Source organism: Gallinula chloropus (genome assembly GCF_964237585.1).
Source record: "Gallinula chloropus genome assembly, chromosome: 1".
NCBI classification, from domain to species: Eukaryota; Metazoa; Chordata; class Aves; order Gruiformes; family Rallidae; genus Gallinula; species Gallinula chloropus.
In genome coordinates, this window is record NC_140085.1 from 147,088,619 (window position 1) to 147,112,543 (window position 23,925).

General features: G+C 40.1%; 2 protein-coding genes across 3 annotated transcripts in view; one reads left to right on the forward strand and one right to left on the reverse strand.

Annotated features, from left to right (window-relative positions):
- The window catches only part of LOC311202667 (pinopsin-like), a gene marked incomplete at both ends in the record, with an annotated part of 88,960 nt that extends 72,331 nt beyond the window's left edge, over positions 1 to 16,629 (forward strand). Inside the window, one exon of the mRNA XM_084277274.1 lies at positions 16,402 to 16,629. Within this exon, the coding sequence (XP_084133400.1) occupies positions 16,402 to 16,629 (228 nt within the window). The remainder of the gene's footprint in view (positions 1 to 16,401) is intronic.
- ST6GAL2 (ST6 beta-galactoside alpha-2,6-sialyltransferase 2) overlaps positions 13,198 to 23,925 on the reverse strand; it is a gene marked incomplete at both ends in the record, with an annotated part of 52,403 nt that continues 41,675 nt past the window's right edge. For both annotated transcript variants that reach the window (XM_084277252.1, XM_084277253.1), the window contains one exon: positions 13,198 to 13,466. In XM_084277252.1, coding sequence (XP_084133378.1) covers positions 13,198 to 13,466 — 269 coding nt within the window. The remainder of the gene's footprint in view (positions 13,467 to 23,925) is intronic.

Genomic DNA, 23,925 nt, shown 5'->3' on the forward strand with positions numbered 1-23,925 from the left:
TTTAATCCTCAGTATCCTTGTAAAGCAGATAATTAACATCATCCTAGCTTTACAGCTGGTGGAATATGAGTATCAAAGGTTAGATTACACTTAAAACCTCATGAACTTGAATGGAAAGTAATTCAAATCTGTAGAACTTTATGATTTAATCATGATGTCCTCTTCCTTCAAGGCAAAATAAGGTGCTGTAGTCAAGGAAATAATGGTTGCCACAGTATGGAAAATGCAAAATAAAATGATACTGGGCCTGTGATTCATTAAAATAAATACCTTTTCATTATTAACTGCATCATTTAATGTAATTCAGAAATCTGACAGGGTCCAAATGAAAACAAATTCAAGGTTCCTTGTCCTTTGAAGTAGAAGCTGTGGCAGAGCTTTGCTCCTCTGATATCTAGTATAGTATCTGCTTTCAAACTAAATTTATTTGTTGCCAGTTTATAAACCTTTATTCCTGATTTACTCAAAGAGCCCTTCTTTGCTAGTTGTTTTCTCTTCATACTGGGACACTGCATAACCTTCTGTGTCTGTAGTGCTAGGCTGTACTAGTTTAGTTAATTTCATTTCCTCCAGTAATAGAGACTCTGCATCCTTACCAATCTCTTCTTCCTGGTATTCAGTAGCACAGTAGGAGCAGTTCAAAGCTGTGCAAGGGGAGGATCAGACTAGACATTATGAAACATCTCGTCACTGAGAGGGTGGTCAAACACTGGAGCAGGCTTCCTGGAGGGGAGGCTGATGCCCCAAGCCTGACGCAGTTTAAGAAGTGTTTGGACAATGTGTTAACTTTTGGTCAGCCCTAAAAGTGATCAAGCAATTGGACTAGATAATTGTTTTAAATTCCTTCCAACTGGAAGGAAGTATCCTATCTTACTGTTGTTAAATCTAAACACAACTAGAAACATCTTTGTTTGCTTTACATAATCTTGTGCTTAAAAGTAGTCAGTGCTCTTGATACTTTGCAAATGCCTGTGACCAAAAATATGTCCAGTTGCCATCACTAATTTTTAGTTATAGCAAAAGCACTCCTGCTAAGGCCCTGTCTGTCATTGGTTGCATTTCCTTGCTTGTAGACAATGGGCCACTCTTGCACCATGAGTATGCAGTAGTTAAGCAAAATTCCAGTTGGCTTCATAGTGCTTTCCTGTTGTATTTTTCTCTTGTAACGATTCTTTCAGATTTCTGAAATGATGAAAAATTAAAATAACCCCCCAATTATTCCAATTATAACCCTTTTGGTAAGCATGCTTGGGACTGAGTATTTCACCTGGGAAACAACTTCTTGGTTTACTGGGTGCTAGTAGAGGACCAACACTTCAATGCATTAGGAGTTATTTCTTGTTTTTGTCTTATTTGCAGTGCTTAACTCCCTTGGCTATTGTTAACTTCAGAATCTGAACTGAAAACAAGAATATCTGTTCTACAATGACTTCTCAAATCCCTTTATCTTACTGGGACCAGATATACAGAAATGAGTGTATAGAAATATGCAGAGGTCCATTATACAGGGTACGACTATTGTATACTGAGTACTTTATAGATGATGCTGCTTCAGATACAATGTTTTATACCTATTGGGGAAATACATATTCAAGACCTTACAACTCACCCAGAGCTGTGCATGCTGGCTTTAGGACAATAGGAACACACTACAAGTAGAACTCAAAGTTTATTAAAAAATGTATATAACTTGTCTTCCTTTTCACTCTCACTGTCTTCTTTCTCAGTGATGACCAACGTCAAAATCAAGGGATTTCTACACGAGTTTTAAAACAAAAAAATAAAAACAGGCAACTTGTAGCTTGTTGGGAAAATTCTTATTAAAGTATTTTCTTGGTGGTCTTCTTGGTGAAAAATGTGGCTTCTGCAAAATTTTGTCAATTTTACTTTCAATATCAAAAAGATAAGGACAAAAGGTCCCATTTCAGGCCAGCTCTCCATGCCCAAACCTTTACACCTAGATTCCTGTAAAATGTATCTTCAATGAGAAATGTTGTCTTTCACTGACACAGATGAAGCTCCAGACTGCATCCCTCATGCACCACCGCAGGAACAGCGGTGGCTCAACTAGGGGACAACATGAAGTGGAGTGTAGCCCAGCTCACTGATCTAGCGAACAGGCAGAATGAAGCTGAACTATAATTCCCTGAAGGCATCTTCCTGTAATTGCACATTTGAACAGTCCAAGGTTTTCTCTGGAATTTTTTGATAATTTGTTTCAGTTTTGTATGATATAAGGAAGAAATTGTAGAAGAAATTCTGATTTCTCAATCCAATCATTGCACTACTTACACATAAAACCAAGCCGCTGCAACCAAAACACAGTCACAAATTAAACCACCTTTGACAATTTCAAATTCTGTCGTGGATAAAATCCATACCTAATTGGATGCAAACTGAGATAAAGATAGAAAAAATTGATGGTTCCCATCCCTCACCATACTGTAGCTCTCTGACTGAAAAAAAATGTGAGCTGTGTAACAAGAGCCCTCATCCAGCATCAGGATGTACATCTGATAATTTAAAGGTTCTTCCAGCATTCCCATATCAGAGTACCTGCAATATGTCACTCATAGCAACTGATGGAAAGATCGTTTTGGAAAACAGAAGCTGAAGCTATAGGACAGGTGGCCTGGGAATCTGGGGGAAGGGAGGGCTTGTAAGAACTTCTGTTTTAGCCAGAGAAAAAACCCACAAAATCCCAGAATTACAGAATCACAGAAGGGTAGCTGTTGGAAGGGACCTCTGGAGATCATATAGTCCAATCCCCATGCTAAAGCAGTATCACCTAAAGCAGGTTATTCCTTCCCAGGTGCAGGATGCTACACTTGCCCATGATGAACTTCATTTGGTTCCTCTCCACCCAGCTCTCCAGCCTGTCCAGGTCTCACTGAATGGCATCTCAGTCTTCCGGTGTGTCAGCCACTCCTCCCAGTTTTGTGTCATCAGCAAGCTCGCTTAGGGTACGCTCTGTCCCCTTGCCCAGGTCATTGATGAATATGTTGAACAAGATTAAGCTCAATACCGGTTGTTGGGGCACACCACTTGCTACAGGCCTCCAACTAGACTCTGATCTGCACTGCTAATCACAACCTGCTGGGTTCTGCCATTCAGCCAGTCTCAACCCACTTCACTGTCCACTCATCCAACTCACACTTTCTAAGCTTGCCTAGGAGACTGTTATGGGAGACACAGCCAAAAGCCTTACTTAAATTGAAGTAGACAATCATGCCCTTATAGAAGGCAATCAGATCAGTCAGGCATGACTTCCCCATCGTGAATCCATGTTGACCACTCTTAATTACATTCTTTTTTCCTCCATATGCTTAGAGATGACATCTAGAATGAGCTGTTCCATCACCTTTCCAGGGTTTGAGGTGAAGATGACTGGCTTGTGGTTTCCTGGGTCCTCCTTCTTGCCCATTTTTGAAGACTGGAGTGACATTGGTTTTCCTCAGTAGATAAAATGCCCAAGAGCTGCTAAAGTTTTTGAGTGTGTGTATGTGATAGCAGAGTAGAAGACGATGGCCAAAAAGACCTTGATTGATTCACAACAGCCATAGCTAGTGGTATTTTTCTATAGAGATAACCTTATGCTAATAAGGCTTTGGATTTCATTAAGCAGTGTTCTTGGTCTAAGTGAAACTCTGTAAAGATCTGGAAGAACTGTATTCCCTCAACTTGCATTACATGCATAGCCAAGGATAGGGAGCTCATAACTCACAGAAAAAAGCCCAAAACCAACCCAAAACACAGTAAGATCACATTTCCTCAAGTATTTTTAATGTACTTTAGTCATAGCAGAATTGGGGCAGGAATATGTCAGCATAAAGCCATCACAGTCAGATGGAGTCTTCTTTTAATCCTTCTGGGCTGATCCAGAGTACACGGATGAAAAACTGAAAATAGAGAAAGAAACTGAGTAGGCAGAACAGCATATTGACTATGACTAAATAAACACATTTTTCAAGTGTCAAAATACTTCTTGTTGTTATACTTTGAACTTTCAGCAAAAAGGGGAGTTATTTCAAAATGATCTGGAATCATTCATCCCATATTACAGTAGTAATAGACCCTTCATTTCTCCTCAGGAAGTAAAATGTTACTGTAGGGACTGGCAAATTTGCTGCTGCCTCTGTCAGTCAGGATTCATCAATCACACTGCAAAGCCCTAAACATTTCTGACTTAATGAAATGGGAATAGGAAATAAAGGCAGGATCTATTATGTTTCTATCCACTGAAGTTCTTTGTCTGTTTTTCTTCCTCACCTTGCTTTAGGAAACTCTTCTTAAGTTTCTCTTATGAAGGAGGAATTAATTTCACATATGACACCCCTTTTGTATACTCTAAGGGATTTAATAGCTCTATTTAAGGCCAGGGAAGAGCATGTGCAAAATAAATATGACAATTAGTTGCTTGGGTTGTTGTTTTTGCCCCTGCAGTGATAAACCCCATTGAAAGCAACAGTGCTATCTCAAACCAATGTGAATTACAGTCATAGTAGTGTTGTTAATACTGTGCTTTCATATGTACAACCAGCTCCTTTGAAATTCAGCAGCCATGCTGGTTACATTGAAGTATGGGTAAATAAGTTTATCATTTCCTCTAACAAAATAACTATTCCTAGTTTATGATACCACCAGCTTTGATCTCTCACCTTGTTTACTTTATATAAGAACACATTTTATGAGGAGCTAAGATGACTATCACAGAATCACAGAACATTAGGAGTTGGAAGGGACCTTGAAAGATCATCTAGTCCAACCCCCCTGCCAGAGCAGGATCACCTAGACTAAATCACACAGGAGTACTTTTAAATGATCCTGTATCCAGGAAAATAATAATGCTCTTCTACCATGGAACTACTTTGTTAGTATTATTTTGGTAACAGCTTATTGATTTGCTTTATTGTCATCTCTCCTGTTCTTGGGATGCTCCAGCTGCTCATTAAAATGCCTAACGGCCTGAGAGCTACATTCAGCCCCATGCATTTGTAAAGTCTAAATTAGGTCCATTATATAGCTTATAATTTATTTTTTTAGAAGAAAACAAGCACAGAAAAGTAACTGAAAAAGAACCCAATGTCTCCAGAGAGGAATATTGCTAGGTAAGAAAAATGATTTTGCTTGATCCAGTAGAAAGCTTCAGCAAATCCTTCTGTCCCTTTCAGAAAAAAAACCCCAGGCTCAGAAACAGTCACAGAACCAAACTTTTCTCACCTTTCCTTCCTGGTCATCTTCCCATACATCTGTCCTCCTTGTGCTGAGGATATTGTGCCTTAGATGAGCCTCCTGGCTCGCGTGCCTCCAGGTCAGTAACGCTGGGACTAGGGATAGACTTCAGGCACTTCTAGCTTGCACAAGAGACATATCTCATGTTTCTTCCTGTAACTCTCTAAAAATTCTCCCTACAATCCCTGGTTTAATCTAAGGTGTAGATACTTTGTATCAGGAATGCCTCCGAGTCTACAAAACATTGGACAACTCAACAGTCATGAACTCTAGCTTCTCAAGGCATGTTCCTTTTATGTTACCTTGAATTGCTGTAAGAATGACTAAACAATGCTTAAAAGACAAAGTTTTCTAACTTTACAGAAAACAATTCAGAAGCCCCCCAACAATTTCCATTCCCCCCCTCCCCAAGGACCTCAACTGCACAGGAGACACACCTGCACACAGCAGCAGGTGTGAAACATGCAACCAGTACACTGCGTACATAAGGACTGAGGGTGGAAACCCCCCACTGTTTAGAAGGTGAGCAGCAAAATATTTTAATTGGGAAGCTCAGCTGCAGACAGATAAGTGTCTCTGATCGAGACAATTAACAGCAATTGACACAGCCTAGTGTTCCCTTCTGGCTGCTTCCATAATATCAAGGCAGCTGGGATGTACATTGCCTGCCCTCCTGAACCCCTTGGTATTTCTGGAGTCCTCTCACTAGCATATAAGGAGTCATTGTTACAGTAGCTATCCCTTATCTGCCAGCATCCTGTAACCAAGAGGGTATTTGACATACTTGTCTATGCAAAGAAACAGGTCACCAGAGGAAATGGGTTTTCTTATTTCATTTATCATGCAGATGACAAAGAGCACATAGAGGAGGATGCTCAGTGTAGCAATGTAAGCCCACAACTCTGCTGACATCAGTCTTTTCTCAGTTTAATTTATGGGATTCATGTGTTCACAAGGAAGCTGAGCCTCGGCAGAAGTCTATTACTGTTCATAACTCTACCTTAGTTCTTCATCTGAAGATCACATCCCACCATATTAACCTGACAGCACTAAGATGAGTACCAACAGGTGAGTTGGGTTTCTCTCCAAATGTACAGACAAAAAATAAGACAAAAAACAATTAAGTGACTGCTAGGAAAAAGCAGCAGTTCTGCCTTTGCATCTGGTATGGTATATCTCCTCCCTTGCTGTGCTTTATCATTCCTTCCCATGGAGCTCTTTCTTTCCTTTCATCATTTTTAAGAATCCATCAATCCCACCAGCAATGGCTGTGATCTGTCACAACTGACTTGTGCTGTTAGTTCTCTGGAGGCTACTCTGCCCCCAGGAAAACCCCCACAACAGAACTGTGTTACAGTTGGTTCCCTGTCACTTTAATACATTCAGTTAGAATTTGTCAAACTTAATAAGCATTTACTTGAACATTAGCATGTTTTTAGAAAAAGGAAATAACAAGGCTTACACTTGTAACTTGCCTTGGGTATCAAGGCATGAAGTCTAGGGGTTGGTTAGGCTGTACTTCCAGAAAAGTGTGGTAATTTCTTTGATGTCCTCTATGTGGAGTAACTTACCCCTGTACGGAAGTAGAATATAAATATTAAGGAAAGATATATGTATGGAGTGGGCATTGGTAGGTTTCGGGGTGCCACAAAATCCATGCTATTCTGATGAAACAATCAAATTATCCACTAATGATGGAAAGCTCAAGATGCTCGGAGAGCTAGAATAGAGTCCCACTAAATCACAAGTGTTAGTGGACTGCACTGATGGATGAAGCAGTCCCATAGTAAGCTGTTACTGGTGGAGTTTCCTGCAGAAGATGGCTGGTGTGACTATTGCAAAAGACTGGCTCATGTCTTGCTTGTCAAGCTGTCCTTTAACAGCTTCATGCTGCAGTCAAGACACCAAATTGGAGCCATCGTCCTGAGACAAGTCTTTCAACCAGATCACAACAGGCAATCTACTAATGCAGATAAAGAGAACAAAATGCCTCTATGAAGTTCAGCCTGTCAGAGAACTATGCCCCTCAGAGCTGCTCAAGTGAAACAGCTGACTTCTATTAACAAAAATATAAAAGGTGCCTCCTTCAGAGAAGCATTACTGAGAAAGGGGCAGTCCGATTTTGGGAATGAATCCTGAAAATGGGTTGCCTCCAAGGTTCCCTGAGATACTATCAGAAAGGTAATGTCACATCTCTTACAGCTGTCACTGCTAAAGCATAGGAGGTACAGCAAGGTATTCTCTGTACACAAGACAATATAGTTAATGGGTTTCAACCTCCTACTGGGATACTGGTTGGTATTCAGAATGTTGAAGACACTGAAGTTTACTGAGAATTTTGTCTGATGAAATACAATGATCATATTTTGTTTGGCTTTTTAAATGAAAAAAAACCAAGAGAAAAGCAAAGTTGATGGATTTGAAAAGCATCAATTAGTTGCTTCATTCATGCATTCCATCATTCAGTTCATGCCCCTGTGTAGCTGCTTGTTCTGAGTTTTCTGCAAGGTGTTACTCATGTAGCAATCAACATATATCACCCCCTCAACACTGCCTGCCAGGAGGTGGTGTAATACTCAGGATGTGCGATGTGATTACTGGCTGCCAGGAGTTTCTGTGATAGCAATCCCACTCTCAGCATTCCACTAATGTGTAACTAGCTTTATTGTCTGCATGGAGTCCCGGTGACTCCCAGGGATGAAAACAGTGACTATCACCTCCACTGGCCCAACCCCAGTCACTGCGTCGTTCAAAGACTTGTAGTGGTTTAATGATAGGGTATTTCATCACAGGCTGAAGCTATGCTTTCCCTTTGGTAAGTCATTTCTCATTGTAGTTAATAATTAATAAAAAAGTCTGTTCTTATTCTCTAAGACCTGATGCTAAATTCCTTGAATGGGTGGCACAGCCGTTAGCTGAAGTTTACCAACATTTTAAGTGGAGCATCAAGTCACCAGAGCATCATCCCCTTACAAAGCTTGACTCTCCCCAGAGACTTACTGCCAAAGCTAGAGCAGTATGGTATATTCTCGTGGGGGAAACCTAGAGCACCTAGTTGGCTAAACACGCTAGTTTTAGAATAAATCTGGCTTTACAATATTTGCCTCTTTTCTATAGTTTCCTGTGAAAGCTGCCTGTCAGCCTATCTGTCTGTTTCCATTTGAGATGTTGTTGAGAACCAGCAAGCACCTTCCCTGTTACATGCCATCTGCGCCTCAGGGTTATCACTCAAGGCGGTATGAAAAGACCAGGACTCCCAAACAAATGAAAACAAATGTTTTATTTACAGGAAAAAATCTGTACACTGTGCATACATAAAAATATACAAAATCATAATAGAAAATATAAAAAGTGTTAAAATGTATACAAACACTGCTTAAAAATGTGACTCCTGTAAAATCTTAAGCTTTGTTATTAGAGTACACATTGATTTAAAAAAATCATCATACAAAATAATTCTCAAAGCCATTAAAAAAGTACACAGTCTATATTTGAATAGTTCCAATGACTACATATTATAAGAGTGATGAGATGATATGGATAAATATAAGGCTTTTACACACAACTCTTATTTCAAAACCAAAACTGAATCTGATCACTACGCCAGAGAGAAAAAATTTGCAGTGTCAAAATTCATTCAGTGATGCAGGTATGCCCAGACATGGGCTACTTTATATTTCAAACAGTTAAATCAGGTATCCTCCTTGTGTGTGAGAGGATAGCTCCAGGGAAAGATTCACACGCTTCCTAATGACAGTCTTCTGAATTACCTACTTCAAAAAGCAATTTAATTTATTCAATATTCATCAACTTTAGAGAGCATGAAGGGAAAAATAGTAGCCACTTATTTTTGCAGTCAATGCATTTAATATTCCTTTCACGGTACATCTGTGTCACTGTCCAAATGGCATTTCCCATCCCTAAAAATGCTGAAGAAAAAAGAAATGAGAAAGAATGTAGACACTTGTCTTCATTTAAGGAAAAAAAACCTCCCTTGGTTTGTCTGACTCTGGCAAGAAATCTACAGCAACAAGTTCAGAATTTGGATGTTTTTACCACAGAAAGTGTCCTGACCAGAGATGTGTGATGATTTAGCTGAATTTGTACAGAGAGAGTGTAGATTTAGAGAGTGTAAATCACTCCCCTCCCTCTCCAAAGGTACATGCTTCTTGTATCATTGTAATTTCACTGGCTTTACCAGAGTTTAAACAGCATAAAACTGCACAGCAAGGTAGAAAAAGAAGATGTAGTAGTTTAATCCAAGGACTGCCTGAGCTGTGAGTTTATGCTCAGGTAAGCTTTAGAGCTACAGAGGAATGGAACGATTAATTTTTTTTCTGAGAAAAGCCTCATTCTTGAACCAAAATCTTCCTTTTTCCTTTTTTTCTCACTTGAATAAACAAAGAATACCTTGATTTAACCATCCAAAGGCTGAATGCATAAAATGAGAGAGCACCCGAAGTCAGCAAAGCTACAGAATTCACAGTGGAAAAAAGAGCATGAAGAAATTCAGCATAAACTCAGCACATTTCTTTAAGCTGCTGCTGTGTTTCGGCTTTGTTCCAGCTAAGTGGAACTTCTGTCCACAGCACCAGGGCACAGAAATGAGGCTCAACAGCTTTGGAAGGCAGCTTGCTCTTACTTGTTAGCAAAACTCCATAAATTTAAAACCTGCATCACTGCATCAAGTGTGAATGGAGCTCAGAGCTCCACTAGCAGAGGCATTTGCTTGGCTGACAATGCACCTTAAGAGCTGGATTTGAGCAAACCTCTCATCTGTGGTGCCACTGGACTCTGCTAGGCTGCGACAGCCACAGGGGAGAGCTACAAAACCATGCCTGTGTCTTTTTTTTCCAACCTGGATAAGAAAATGGATTTCCTTTCAGACAGTCTGATATATGTATCTAAACTCAGCGTTGCTATTACTACTAAAAGACACATGGCTCCGTGTTACCACATGCTCACTTGTTATAAATTTACTGAATGTGATCCTTTGTAAAGACCTCTCTGCCCTTGGAAGGGATGAGGAAATGCCCATAAATGCAAAAATAGTTTGTGGGCTCTTAGAGAAGCCGCCAACGCCAGTGCCACCGAGTGTAAGCAACAGTGAGGGAAGCACCTCTGCAGGTCCTTTGTGTTCCCTGATTGTTTCTGCCCCTTCCCTTCTCACAGCAAGTGGAGATGAGCCCTCAGATCATGCACACTTGCACTTGAGCCAAAAACTGAAGGAGGACAAGACAAGGTAAGGGGAGCAAAATTGCTTTAAGCAGCCACGAGGTGTTTGAACAGGCAGAGCAGTGAAACATCACAGTGGAAACCAGTGTCAGGAAGCCCCGCCAGGGATCCTGATTTTTTTTTCAAGGTGACAGGCACCACAAGTCAGTCTTCTTCTGTGAGAAAGCAAGTCTCACAGCTCAGCGTTATCTTCTGAGGTGATGGTGCTACAGAACCCACATCTGCCCTTATGGAAGGAGCACTGGCTGCTGTACAAATCAGGATACAGCAAAGCAAAAAATTCTTCTAGGAAGGCTTGAATGTGCACAGTCCAGTCAATTAAAGATATACAGTTCTTTTTATAAGATCTCAGACCTGGTTCTGTGTTGTTATTTAAACAATATATTAAGTAGGTATGCTCAGTACTTGTTACGTGGAACTTCAGCGTTTGCCTTGTTCAGTACAACAGCTATGTTGATTATTCTGACAAATTATGGGAATAATACAACATAATCCTGCTGTGGGTGGTTACGTAATGCAGTTAGTATTCTTCTTCTTAGTGAAAATCAAAGTTAAAGGTTAGTGGTTGCAGACCAGTGAAAGTTATTTGCTTTTTTTTTTTCTTCTCTTCTCAGAACTTGAGAATTTCCATCTTATGGAAAAGTAGCATATTCTCTAGTTGTAGGAAGCTAATCAACTCTCTTCCTTTACAAACACGTGGTAGCTAACTCAACATAAAGGAAAGAGAGACAAGCTTGACTGCACTGTTCAAACCTTATATGCTTTGTCAACAGGATACCAAACACAGATTAGTTCTATGTAGGTTATCTGTTCTCCACAAAATTAAACAACAGTGTTATAACTTTTAAGAATACAACTGCCACCGTATATAACATTAAAAACAAATCAGTACACGATATATCCAGAGTCTAAGGCTAACATGAGTAAAATCTATTCATTTTGACATGTACCAAAATGATTTAAGGACATGGTTATGCACACAAAACAGAAGTACAGTTTTCAGATCATCTGGATGTACTTTCTGTCAACAAAAGTTATCTTAAGAGGATCATAAAGACCAAATTAAGAGACTACATAGGAGAAGAAGGTGAAGTCCTATGTGAGACACATATTCTTCACTTCTGAGGAAGTAATATCATCAGACCCAAAGAGCAGAGTGAGAGAAAAATGATTCTGTGCTTATACTCACATTACTATTGAAGAGGAGATAGTCACTAACATTGTGAACACTCCTCAGTTGCCTTTCTGTTGCTTAAGACAAAACACAAAAAAATGCTCTCTGTCACAGTCACTCAGCTATTCTTTCCAATGCTTCTTTGGGTTGGCTGCCTTCTTACTGAATGGACACAAGTAGGCAATAGCTGTTTTGTGTAGATGAGTTTCTCCTGAACTTACCCTAAGAGAAAGGGAGCAGTTGTGTGGAGAACAAAACCCCAAAACGTTAACCTCCTGCCACTTGGAAAATCTGAAACTCAAGTCTCGCCATGAAAAATAACGCTTTAAATATGTTAGCAAACAGGCAGATTTTTAGAAATGCCATAGAGAATATTCTCATTGTGTGTAATGAAGGAAAATCTCAAATTATCTCCGTATGCAACCCATAGTTAGGTTTGTTGCAGGTATTACAGCTTCTCTGGGGTATAGTCTTTCAAACATTAAATAAAAAATGCTGATACCTTCTTTTGACAGGAAAGTCCCTGTACTTCCTTAACAGCAGTACCTTGTGAATAATTGAGTTTGATCTGATCCCAGTGAAACACCTAACTAATGATGCCTGTAATCCTGTATGCTATCTTTGCTTCAGGAAGCTGAGCTCCTTCTCCACTTGCATCCAGCATGATGTGTGAGTGCTGCACACACAGCCTGCCTTGGCTTTCTCTGCACCTTCTTTATCTGTGCAGACCAGGGAGAGGCACCATTTCCATCTCGCGCCCTCTTGATAAATCTCCCAGGGAGAGTTTGGGTTGTTTTTTTTTTTTTTTTTTTTCCCCAAATGGGTTACAAAGGTGTTTGTTGCACTCTAAAGAAATGAGACACTTCTCTTTCCTTCTGCCCTATGCAGTCAGGGTGAGATGGGGGTCTGGCATCAAAAGTACCTCCAGTAGTTTAACTGGTTAGCTGCGAGTGCATCCATCTCCACCTGTGCTGACTTCATAGCCACTGTAAGGCCCCCTGCACAGTCAGCAGCCTGTAACTGAGCCTGTGTAGCAATGGGAACTAAAGCCTGCTCTAGCCAGTGACTGCACAGCTCGGACTAGCGATTACTTCATTCCTGGAGAGCGTGAAAATCCCACGGAGCCACGAGAAACACTGCATTGTTCTACTGGCCGCTCTGCACACGAACAATAGAGGATGTTTCACAATGCCAGGTTTGACAGTTTGACAGTTAAATAAGTTCATCAAAAGAAAAGTTACAGTCTAGCATATGTGGCATCAGAGACCACTGACAAATTCTGACAGTCACACCCACAACAACACATTATATTTCTGCCTAAGTATGTCCTTTGCACCTTTCATAAGCGAAGCCTTTGTTTTTTTTCTCCTTTAACTATTTGCAAAGCAGTAATAAATACTCAGGCTCAGAAAAGAAGTATTTTTCATGCCTGCTACTTAATTACAATTTATAGACTCAAGACTAGATTGGTCTAAGATACGTTTTTCAAGTATTTTCTTCTTGTTTATAGTACGACAGTAGTACCTTATTGCACATTGCTTCTGAAGGACTCTCCCCTACAAGTGTGGGAAATTGTTCCGTTCGGGGCACTTGACAGCTTTGAACCCTGGCAAAATGACTTTCCCCTTCCGATACAGATCATCCTGCAAACCTTTGTTCATCCTCTGCACCAAGAGCTTCTCGTAGAGCAGTGGGTGGTAGGCCCCTAAGGTACACGCTGCATCATAGTAGAGTTCATGGTAGTGACATAGGTCGGTCTGTCGAACTGAAGGGATGTATTCGTACACGTGCACTTCGTTACACATGGACATCATGATGAGGATACCTAGAGCAGGAAGTGGAAACAAAAGTGAAACCCAGATTTCCCCTTTCTCACAGAAACTTCCCAGTAGTCATGCTGTCTGGTTTTCTTTCGTGCTTTCCTTTGTTGTATTACTTCAGTGAAATCCCTACGTGAATCATAGAATCATTAAAGTTGGAAAAGATCATCAAGTCCAACTGTCAGCCCTACATCACCATAACCGCTAAACCATCTCCTGAATCACCTTATCTACCCATTTTTTAAACACCCCCAGGGATGGCAACTCCACCAATGTCCCTGTACAGCCTGTTTCAATGCTTCACCACACATTTGGTGAAGAATTTTTCCTAATATCAAAATAAAGTAATATCCATGTGAAGTAATAGTTCCTTTTATTAGAACAGCTTTCACTTGTCCCTGAAAGACTGCAGTCCCTGTAGAGTTGACGAGGTAGGACAACAATCATGAGGAGGGAGTAGAAAGCCTATCTTGCATACCACCATCGACCTCCTTGAGTGAGAAGACTGCTCTCTCCCACCTCTTCCATTTGCCCTGCCCTGACCACAAAACAACCCACATAAGAATTTAGCCACACGCTACATTTTTTTTGAGTCAGCTAATCACTCTTCTTTGTTTTCTTGCCTATTATCAATTCCTTAAGCTATTTAGGAAGACAGACCAGGTCTTTACATGCACTTGCAGAATACAAAACACATACATAAACACAGAACAGTTATCTAGTTTTTAAGGAGCTCTTCTTGATACTTCCACCACTTGTACAGCTAAACTCTGACCTGCCGTGTACAGGAGAGATAAAAAAATCTCTGAGGAGATCTGTGTTTTGCAAATATATACATATAAACTCAAGGCTATGAAGAATCTGACTGATCTCCCTTTTCTTTTTTGCATGTCATTGCAAGGGGAAACAAGAGTAGAAAGATGGGCCACTACATCACCCATGTTTCTTCCCCTGACAGCTTTTGGATAGTTCATTTAGATTGCTGGCAATATTAGGGTATCAATGAAACATCTCCACCCTATTACAAAGTTTCTTGGCCTTTCTTGGTCTGGAATCGAGATGATTCCACTTTTTCCACCCACTTATTTCTCTCTAGGAAGGACGAAATGACCAAGAAGGCAGCCTAACTACATGCAGAAGGGCATGTAAAGAAACATCAGCTGTCTAGTGGTGTCACAAAAGTCCACAGCTTATGATGATTTTGTGAAGTCTCAGGGAGGGAGGCCGAGGAAGTTGGAATTTCTTCTTAGAGCAGTACTGTCATGAGGAAAATCCTCTGATCATCTACACAGCAAGGAGGAATCCACAAAATGTCAACCCATTTCCTCCTGCCACATGTCAATGGCAGACTATCATCATCAGCATTGTCAGTAGTGTCTACGTAAGGCCATCTGGAAATTAATTTCCTGTTTAAAGCCACACAAAGATTTGCTTTGACCTTGGGTGCAGCCCAAAGATGCTGTGACTCTCCTAATCCCATGTTATGTACCATGATCAAGATCAAAACTAGACCAGGACAGATTCAGGCAGAAGACAGGTAGGCTTACACAAACTTTGTTTTCCTACAGCACAATTGTAAATCTCAGAATCACAGAATCACAAGGTTGTAAGAGACCTTTGAAGATCATCGAGTCCAACCATTCCCATCCTATGCTAAACCATATCCCCAAGTACCTCATCTACCCTTTTTTTGAACACATCCAGGGATGGTGACTCAACCCCCTCCCTGGGCAGCCTGTTCCAGGCCCTGACCAACTCTTTCAGTAAAAAAAATCTTTCTAATATCCAATCTAAACCTGCCCTGGTGCAGCTTTGTGCCATTTCCCCTTGTTCTATCTTCTGTCACCTGGCTGAAGAGACCATCGCCCACCTCTCTACAACCTCCCTTCAGGCAGTTGTGGGTGGTGATAAGGTCTCCCCTCAGCCTCCTCTTCTCCAGGCTAAACAGCCCCAGCTCCCTCAGCCGCTCCTCATATGATTAATCCATACTAAGAGAGGGTCTTTACATCTTGAAAATGAGTGAAACCTTACTGTTGAGGTGGCACATTTTCGTAAGGGACTAATATCAAATATTGATCAACTGCAGTGTCCAACCTGCAATGGTTTCACATCAATCACAGCTTCTAGGAGCCTTTTCTGTTCTATATAGCCACAGGAAAGGAAAATTATAAAGTCAGCCTTGGATATAAGTTGGGTTTTATGGTGTTTTCTTTAAGATTTCACTACAAAAAATGAAAACATATAGAAAACATATTGAAGCACTTGTTGCATTACTGGTTTCCCTATCTGCTGAATGTCACTGTCAGCTCTCAGAGGAGGCAGCTGTATAATTCTGCTCACTTTGCACTTACAAATGAGAACTGATGTAATTGTTGGGGTTTCTTCTGTTTGACAGCTTTGGAATCATAAAGCATCAAAGGTGTTTTGAGTAGATCTCACCAGTGAAATGAATTAGCATAAAAATTATTTTGGTTCGTTAATTAAGCAAAGCCATTTTCTGAAGTTTAGTTTGCAGTTTGGGAACACAGAGATTTCAACGGCTTGCTAATGAAAAGAACCTTATGTTCTCCCTGCTGTGTATCATTAGATTATCAAAATGATTTTTTCCCTGCCTAATGTGTGAAGTAACTGAAAACCAATTACTGCTGTGATTAAATCTTCTTTTATCATAAATGAAAGGTTCTGAAAATGCTTTAGATTGTTCTACAGCTTTACACTCTGTAGAGTCTTGGAAAAGTGAAGCATATCAATTTCAAAGGGAAAGTCCACAACTCTAAGTGAACTCAAAGCAGCAGGAAATACAGAAAAAAATATTTAATCCCTGTTTGAGCAAAAAGTATGAGCTTAATGAACCATATTTCCTTGCCTTCAAGCTGTTATAGAGATGCTCTGAGTTGTAGCCTGCTTAACAACTATGTCTAGAATTGTTTGTTGTTTCAGTTTTACAAATGCTTTCGTCAGCTTTTCCACTGCCAATCTCCTTCTTCCACTGATGGAGAGCCCACCTGCCACTCCAAGGTAACCGTTATCCAGCTGAATCAGAAGATGGATGGTGGAAACCTGTGCAATAGCCAACCACGTCCAGAAACAGACAGTAAAGTGACTTCTCTCCTGCACCCAGAGCCAAGCCTGGAGCCGGTTTCCAAAGCCGTACCACCAATGTCTTAGGAGAACAGGCTCTGGTGGAAAGTACAAGCCTTAACCAGAGTGTGTGTCATCCCACTGCCACGTTACCCAGCTAACCTTAAAGTTAGTAGAGGCAGTTGTTATTCATCAGAAAGAGAAACTGTCAAGAACAAAACTTGGGACTCTCTTATAATTTCTGTAAGAATGGTAAAGATGGCCACATCACTGCAGGTATCGTTCAATGGCTAAATTTTAAGCAGTATCATTGACTTCCCTGCAAATCAGTTAACAAAGCACTTAGCAGTGGTAGAGCTTTAGTTCTTAGTGATCTGTGGATCAATGTCCTCCAGAATCAATCTAAAAGGCACGCTGGGCTATCTAGTTTAGCTCCTTGCCTTTCCTGCCTTGTTCCATCCAACCCACATATTGGGATTTCAGATTAGGTTGCTCATAAATAACCACAATTTCTGACAGTCCACTTAAATTTTTGTTCACGCTGGACAACGATGCTTGGGGGAGAAAAGACAGTGACATGACAGGTTAGGTTCTAAGTGGTAACAGCTAATTTTCAGCACACCTTTGTGTTGAAGTGTACGGTCAGTGAACTGAAAGGTGAGCTAAGAAAATGAGCAGAGTTTACCACATACAGAGGCATCCCTGGGCTACAGAGGCTTACCTGTTCTGGTGGAAATGGGAACACACCTGAGACTTACAGACTTAATGCTCATTACAAATGCCCAAATCCTACTCTGGGGAAAAAATCTTTCTTCTTTAGCACCTCTAACACTACAGACCCCCCAGCCAAAAAGCCCCAACGGTGTGGTAAAACCAGCACTCCCATCCCAGCCATCTATGGGCTAGGTCCCATGGCATGCAATATTATACAGTCTATGTGAAGGTGGGGAGGCAGGTCCTTCTACTTAGCTGTCACAGCCCCCAAATTCTCCCTTGGAATGATCTGCCCCTGCTGTTTCATTCAAAACCAGGTGGAATAGTGTTGTATCAGAAGGGAAGAAAGGCAAAAAAGCCCAAATCAAAGCCACCCTCCCTTCTTTCCAAAAAGCAGCTGTTTTCTTTGAATGAAGAATCTTCATTAAAATAGGTAATAGGTAATAAATGTGTTCAGTTCTGTCCCATGCATGATGTGAGCCCCTCTCCGCAGCCTTAGTGCTGCAGAGCCATTAGTGAAATCTAAGTTCACAAAACCCATGAATCAGCTGTCTCAAAAAGAATGCCAGCAGTTTAAACCACAAGTACATTTACACCAGTCTGTGAGGTGGGATATATTATTTTTTTTTTCTCTTTAATTTCTAATGCCATGCCTGGCTTCTTTTCCTCCAGCCCCTACAACTGGGCTGCTACTGGAGTTCTCCCAGGCTGCGGGTCTCACGGTCCAGCCCATGGTTTTTATGTATCACTCCAACTCAGTTTCTGTTTGCTTGGTGTTAACACCACCACAGTGAGTGACATCTGTATCCAGCAGGTGTGTGCATGCCATGCTGTCTATATTTTCATCTACCTCACAACTCATTTTCACTATCTTCCCTTCTCTCCCCTGGTTTCCTTCAGTGATCATATACCTTTTATTGAAATTCCTAATAGCTTTTTGGCACTTACATGATCCCAAAAGTATTTTCATATTATTTCAAACTTCTATGCTTTGGATGCAGTCACAAAGCTAAAGAAGAGGTATGCACCTGATTGCTTGCTGATCTGACCTTCCTTCTGTAAACCTGTTTTACTTGCCAGTCTGCTCTGCTTCCCGTTTGCTACTCCATTTGCTACCTTTACACAAGTCTTTCTGTATTACCGGCTCCTGGCTTTCTCTTCTGTGGCTGAATATCTTCTCATATTAACCTGTAGTTTCCAAGCTCACTTCCTTTCCCTATATTACCCATATAGTAATATTGTAGTTTCCAAGCTCACTTCCTTTCCCTATATGGCCCATAGTGTACCTGCCTGCCTACTTATTTCTTTCATTTGTGTGATGACGGCTTTTCACATCACTGCTCGATTCAGTATCATCTGCAAGTTTGTTTCATATCTCATCACATCTCTATGACCATCAGCATCAGTACAAATGAAAACAATATTGCCTCATGGCCTGTCAGGCGAAGACTTTCCATAGGCTACATTTCAATCTAAGAAGTTATGTTTTAAGTCAATACACAACTACATATAAACCATCACAGACTGGCTTACACAAAACCTAAGGAGACATTTGTGAGCACTATGAGAGTCATTGTCCCAACATCTTCTAGTCTGGTCAGAATTAATCTCACTGAGATGATCATGCCCATCCCTGACCTCGCTGATCTAAAGCACTCTTATAGACACTGCAGGAGACAAGACATAATTTATCTGACTTATTTTAGATGTCTGTTTTAGGATGGGATGAACTGTTCCCTATAGTTCCTCTGTAGTGACTAGGCAGAAACTGAAAGTAAGAGGCTGGCTCTTGCTATCAAGCATCTTCTCATCCACTCTCCTAGGTCAGAAGCTTTTGGAACTTTGTGGAAAAAACAATGCAATTGGCTTTTCCAGGGGCACTGTGAGAAGAAATGAAAACAAGGTGTGATTCACCTGACCAAGCGTGGTCACTGGGTACAGTTACCTGAGACAGGTATCAGACTCCTTTGCCATCAGTAGAACAAAGCAGCCACTTTTAGGCAGCAGCCCCTGTCTACTCATCCCACAGTGGACATTTAAAAAACGGATCATACAAGTCATGCCCCAGAAGTTCCTCTTTCCTTCTGCTGATTGCAGGGGAAGCCCAAGTGGCAGCACAGATACCTGTGCTGCAGCAGTTCCACCTGCACTCCCAGTGCGGGATGAAAATTTCACACATAGAGGGGACCACAGGTCTCACAGCCATATTTAAGAGGTGCCTATCTTTTGCTCTAATAGGCCTGAAACTAGCAAACACAAATACAGACCGGCGCTGGAGACATCTAAAGCTAGGTGGCATGAGTCCTGCGCTCTGACTTAGCCATGAACCATAAACAGGAGTCAATTTTATGCTCAAAATTAAACTGAGAGGAGATGGCTTTTTTGCATGTATAAGGATCAAGGTAGTAGGTAGCAGGAATGAGAACAGAATTAGATCATATTTAGGGAAGGCCAGAGGACCTGCACAACTTGAGAAGAAGTGAAACATGAAAGATAAGGCCTATAGGCTATCTACAGCATGCAAACATCAAAAAAGGGTGAAGTACTCTTTAGAATGAATGCTGAGAGGTTAACTGGATTTATTAATTGGATTAATCTAGTAGTATCAATATTACTGTGCTGCCTAGAGGATTTGGTCAAGAACCTGTTAAGCTCCAGTACAAACCAGCAGAAACATTGCTGTCATTGAGTGATGATGTTGCCATGAGATCCGTAGAGGGGTTTGGAGGGAACTGCATGGGCAGTTCAGAGTCCCCTCAGAGCAGTGACATCTCTGAAGCGACATCAGGCTGCTTGGTGTCCTGTCCAGCCCAGTTCTGAATTACCTCCAAGGATGGAAATGGAGGGGTTGAACCTTTTCGGGAATTTACCGAAGTGTGCAAAAATAATATTGCAGGTGTGACTCTGAGACCAGCAAGCAGGTGTGAGAATGACCACCAGACCTGATCTCTTCCAGATCAGACGCTTAGGCTTTAAAACTTCGAGATCTTAAATATCCAAACTAAATTTTCTACTAATGAAAAAGTCCAGGTATCTGGCACTATTTGAGCTTTAGCAAACATGATTGGTGCAATCATACATTCAGAATCACAACTAAAGGTACTTCTGTATAAGCTACTGTAATTCTAATACCCTTGCTGGAGTTTCAAAAGTCCCTTTTGGATTACAACCGTGAAAATGGAAAAATGTGAGTAATTCTGCCTGCGTGAAAAAAAGCTGTTTTATAGCAGATCACTCAGAGATGCGCTTTATGAATGCTTTAAAGTTGAACGGCAATGTTCCTGAATACTGCACTGGACCAAAAGAAAAAGGATTGTGAGCATAGAATATTATTTTTAAAATATTTTAAAATATATTGTTCCAAGGAAATGATGTGGCCGTCAGAGAAACAGCCAACCTACAAGTTTGTTGTAATGGTACACGATTAGATGCAAATAAAATATTATGTATTTCAAAATATTATATATTAGTATTTCAAAATCCTTAGAAAGAGGTGTTACTTTTTCCCCTCCCATTTGGCAGACATCTGTGCTGTCAGGAAGTACTGGGTATAGTTTAAACTCAGTCCAATCGGCACAAATAAACTGCTGAGCTTTTACAGCCTGTGCTGAAAACGTTTAAACCGGAATTAAATTAAGATTAAATTCCTTGCATGGGTGGTTTATACAAATGAACATATAGTACGGATTCTAATCAAAAGGAGAAAATGCTTTTCAATTTGTTCTTGGCAATTTTAATGACTCAAGAGGTTTTGAATTTCCAATATGCGTCTTTTGTACAGTACAATAAGGCTTTGAGGTTAGTACACTGATTTTAAAAGAATGATCTCTAGTTTACAAGTAAATAAAATACAGTTTAATATACCTGAACACAACAGATGCTGTATGAAAGCATCTAGAGTAGTAAGTGTAATTTAAACATTCGGCAACAGCTCAGCATCACTTTAACATCAAATGTAAGAGATGCTGAAAACATTTAAATACACATAATCTGACTATTATACTCACAATGTGTCTCATTCACACCCACCACAAATTTAGTTACAGAAAAGAATTTAGCTAGACAGACCAGGAAATTTATGTTTGATAATCTGTGCACTTCGAAAGCATTACAAATGAATATAAAGCATTTAGAACATGCAGCTTTCTATACGTTAGTCTACTGTAGTCTCTCAATTGGATTTTAGGGACCATAGTAAGATCTGCTACTCGTTGAAGCTGGGCCAAATATGCCTGTTTTTCTTTGGAACATACAGTAAATGTAGCTCTGGTGTTTTAAAATAAAAAATGTTCTTTTACCTCTGTTTAGCTCATGAACTATGACAAATACTAACTACAAGAAAGCCAAATATTTATTAAGGAATTTGTCACCAAATGGCCCTGTGCCTAAGCTTAATAAACTGTGCGATACTTGCCATCTTTGATGCATAGATGCTTGTATTATATAGTAGACCTAGAAAATGAAATAGTTATCACTTAATATTGAATGCCAGAAGCCATACATTAATCACAATAATATATGCGGTAATATGAGTTTAGACTGGAAAATGCTGACCAGTAATATAATTTATATGTATTATTCAAATCGGGGTGACACACTAGAATAGTAAAGATTTTTATATATGATTCGGGGTGCTGTAAGAGGAGAGTTTGCTTTTTTATCTCTATTTCAGGAAGTAGGATCAGCTCACACTTCAGAGTGCTTTGTATCAGAATGAGAAGAATTTAAAGCTTATGTATTTGGGGGTATTATTTGTACAGTAATACTTGAACAAAACTGAGCTGAAAAGAGTAAGCACTGTTCTGTTCCTTCAGCAACTGCTGGCAAACAGCTGAGTAAGTAACAGTAATAAAGGCAACTCTTAATATGTCAAGTAGTTTCTTTCGGTTCATGCAAGCATATTTTTTTCTGAGCAGTGCTGGAGATCAGCTGTGTTTGTCTATTCAACATGTTCTCTGAAGCCATTTTAAATTTAAGTTCTTAGTCACACAATGATCTACTAATGTTGCAATGTAATGATAGTCCTGCTTGTACTATTGTCTCCACGCATGCAAATGAATATTAAAATAACATTATCAGCTATTACTGACGCATAACTGTTAAATCTGTAATGTCAACTGTAAAGCTTCAAACAGGCCTTTCTTTCTCCCAACAATAAAGCAGTCTGGGCATAGTTACCATTTTGCCTTCAGTGGTTCATATGTTGCACGTAGCAAAGGCCACCATCTACACAGGCAACCTAAGACGTGAAAAGCTACACAAGACCACGTTCTGATATGGGAGTGAAAAAAACAACCTCCAATAAAAGATAATACCACAGTCAGAGCTTTCAACTAGCTTCTTAAAAAGACATCAGCTCCTGGGTACATAAGGGTATACAAAGGGAAGTTAGCAAAGTGTACCATGGACTACAGTAAGTAGAAACTCATGGCAAATCCAGTTAGCAAAGCAGTGACAGGAGCAAAACCTTCATAGAGAAGCCCGTATTAATCTAGACATTACTAAAAAGCCCCCAAACTTTCCGAATGCCAGTGTACCATCCCATCCAACACACAGAGAATTATGCTCTTGAGAAACTCAAGGAAGCACCTTTTGTCTTACAAAAATGTAAGGTTAGAATTAGATCTTTTGCATAGGCTCCCAAGGAGGGTATAGGAACAGTTTTCTTACAGCAGAGCAGTAAAAATAGAGACTGCCTACTTACACACCATCAGCCTCAATTAAGAACTGAACTTTGCTACGCTCAGAAAAAGGGGAGGAAGACTGAGCTCTTACTTCACAGTGAAAAAATTGTATTAATAGGGAGTGAACAGGTAACACTTATTTCTGCTGCCAAAAGAGAGGGCAAATCCTTTCTTAATAATGTCTTCTCAGCTGTCAATTTAGGATTTGCCATCAGAATCCAAATCTGAGATTTGATGGTTGGATGCTTCACATTTCTTCTGAGAAAAAAGCAATAGATGAAATTCCAAGATAAGATGTAAACATCAATACTTGTTTAACAAACCCAATTTTCAGCCAAATGTGAACCAGCAAATTTAACTGCCCTCACGACAATTGATCAATGCTAATGAAAGATGATGAGAACACTGCGCAGTTTTATTTGAAAGCATGAAGGTGGCAGCTGCAAAAATGATGCAAAAATATGCAAGAATGGGTTCTCAAAGCTCATTGAAGGATTAGATTAGGGAGACAAAGAGTAAATAATTTATAATGAGAAGTGACATTAGCTAAAATATGACATGCCACATAGGGCAAAGTTCCAGGTCAGGCAAAATACGAGTGTCTTGGAAAACAAGCCTAAAAAGATTCCTAGATTAAAATAAAAGGTTTAGTTTACCCTGCTGAACCTTTCCTCATTAAAAAAAAAAAAAACCAACCCAAAACCTGAAACCCAAAAATCTGTGTTTTCTTGTCTATTTTCACGGGCTTGAAGATGGATCCACTAAAAAATACCACACTAAAAGTTGTCTGAACTGTGCCAAGCCAATTCTTCCTATATACACTATATCCCCAGAAGTAACACCTAAAAAGCATCAATGAGTTCAGCCTACCTTCAACAATGTTCTGAACTTACACCTATCACTAAGTTGGATAGAAAGCAAAGTTCAAGTAATAAAAAAAATTATCAGAAAAGACTGCAGTCAGTTGTGGGTCTGCATGTAGCTT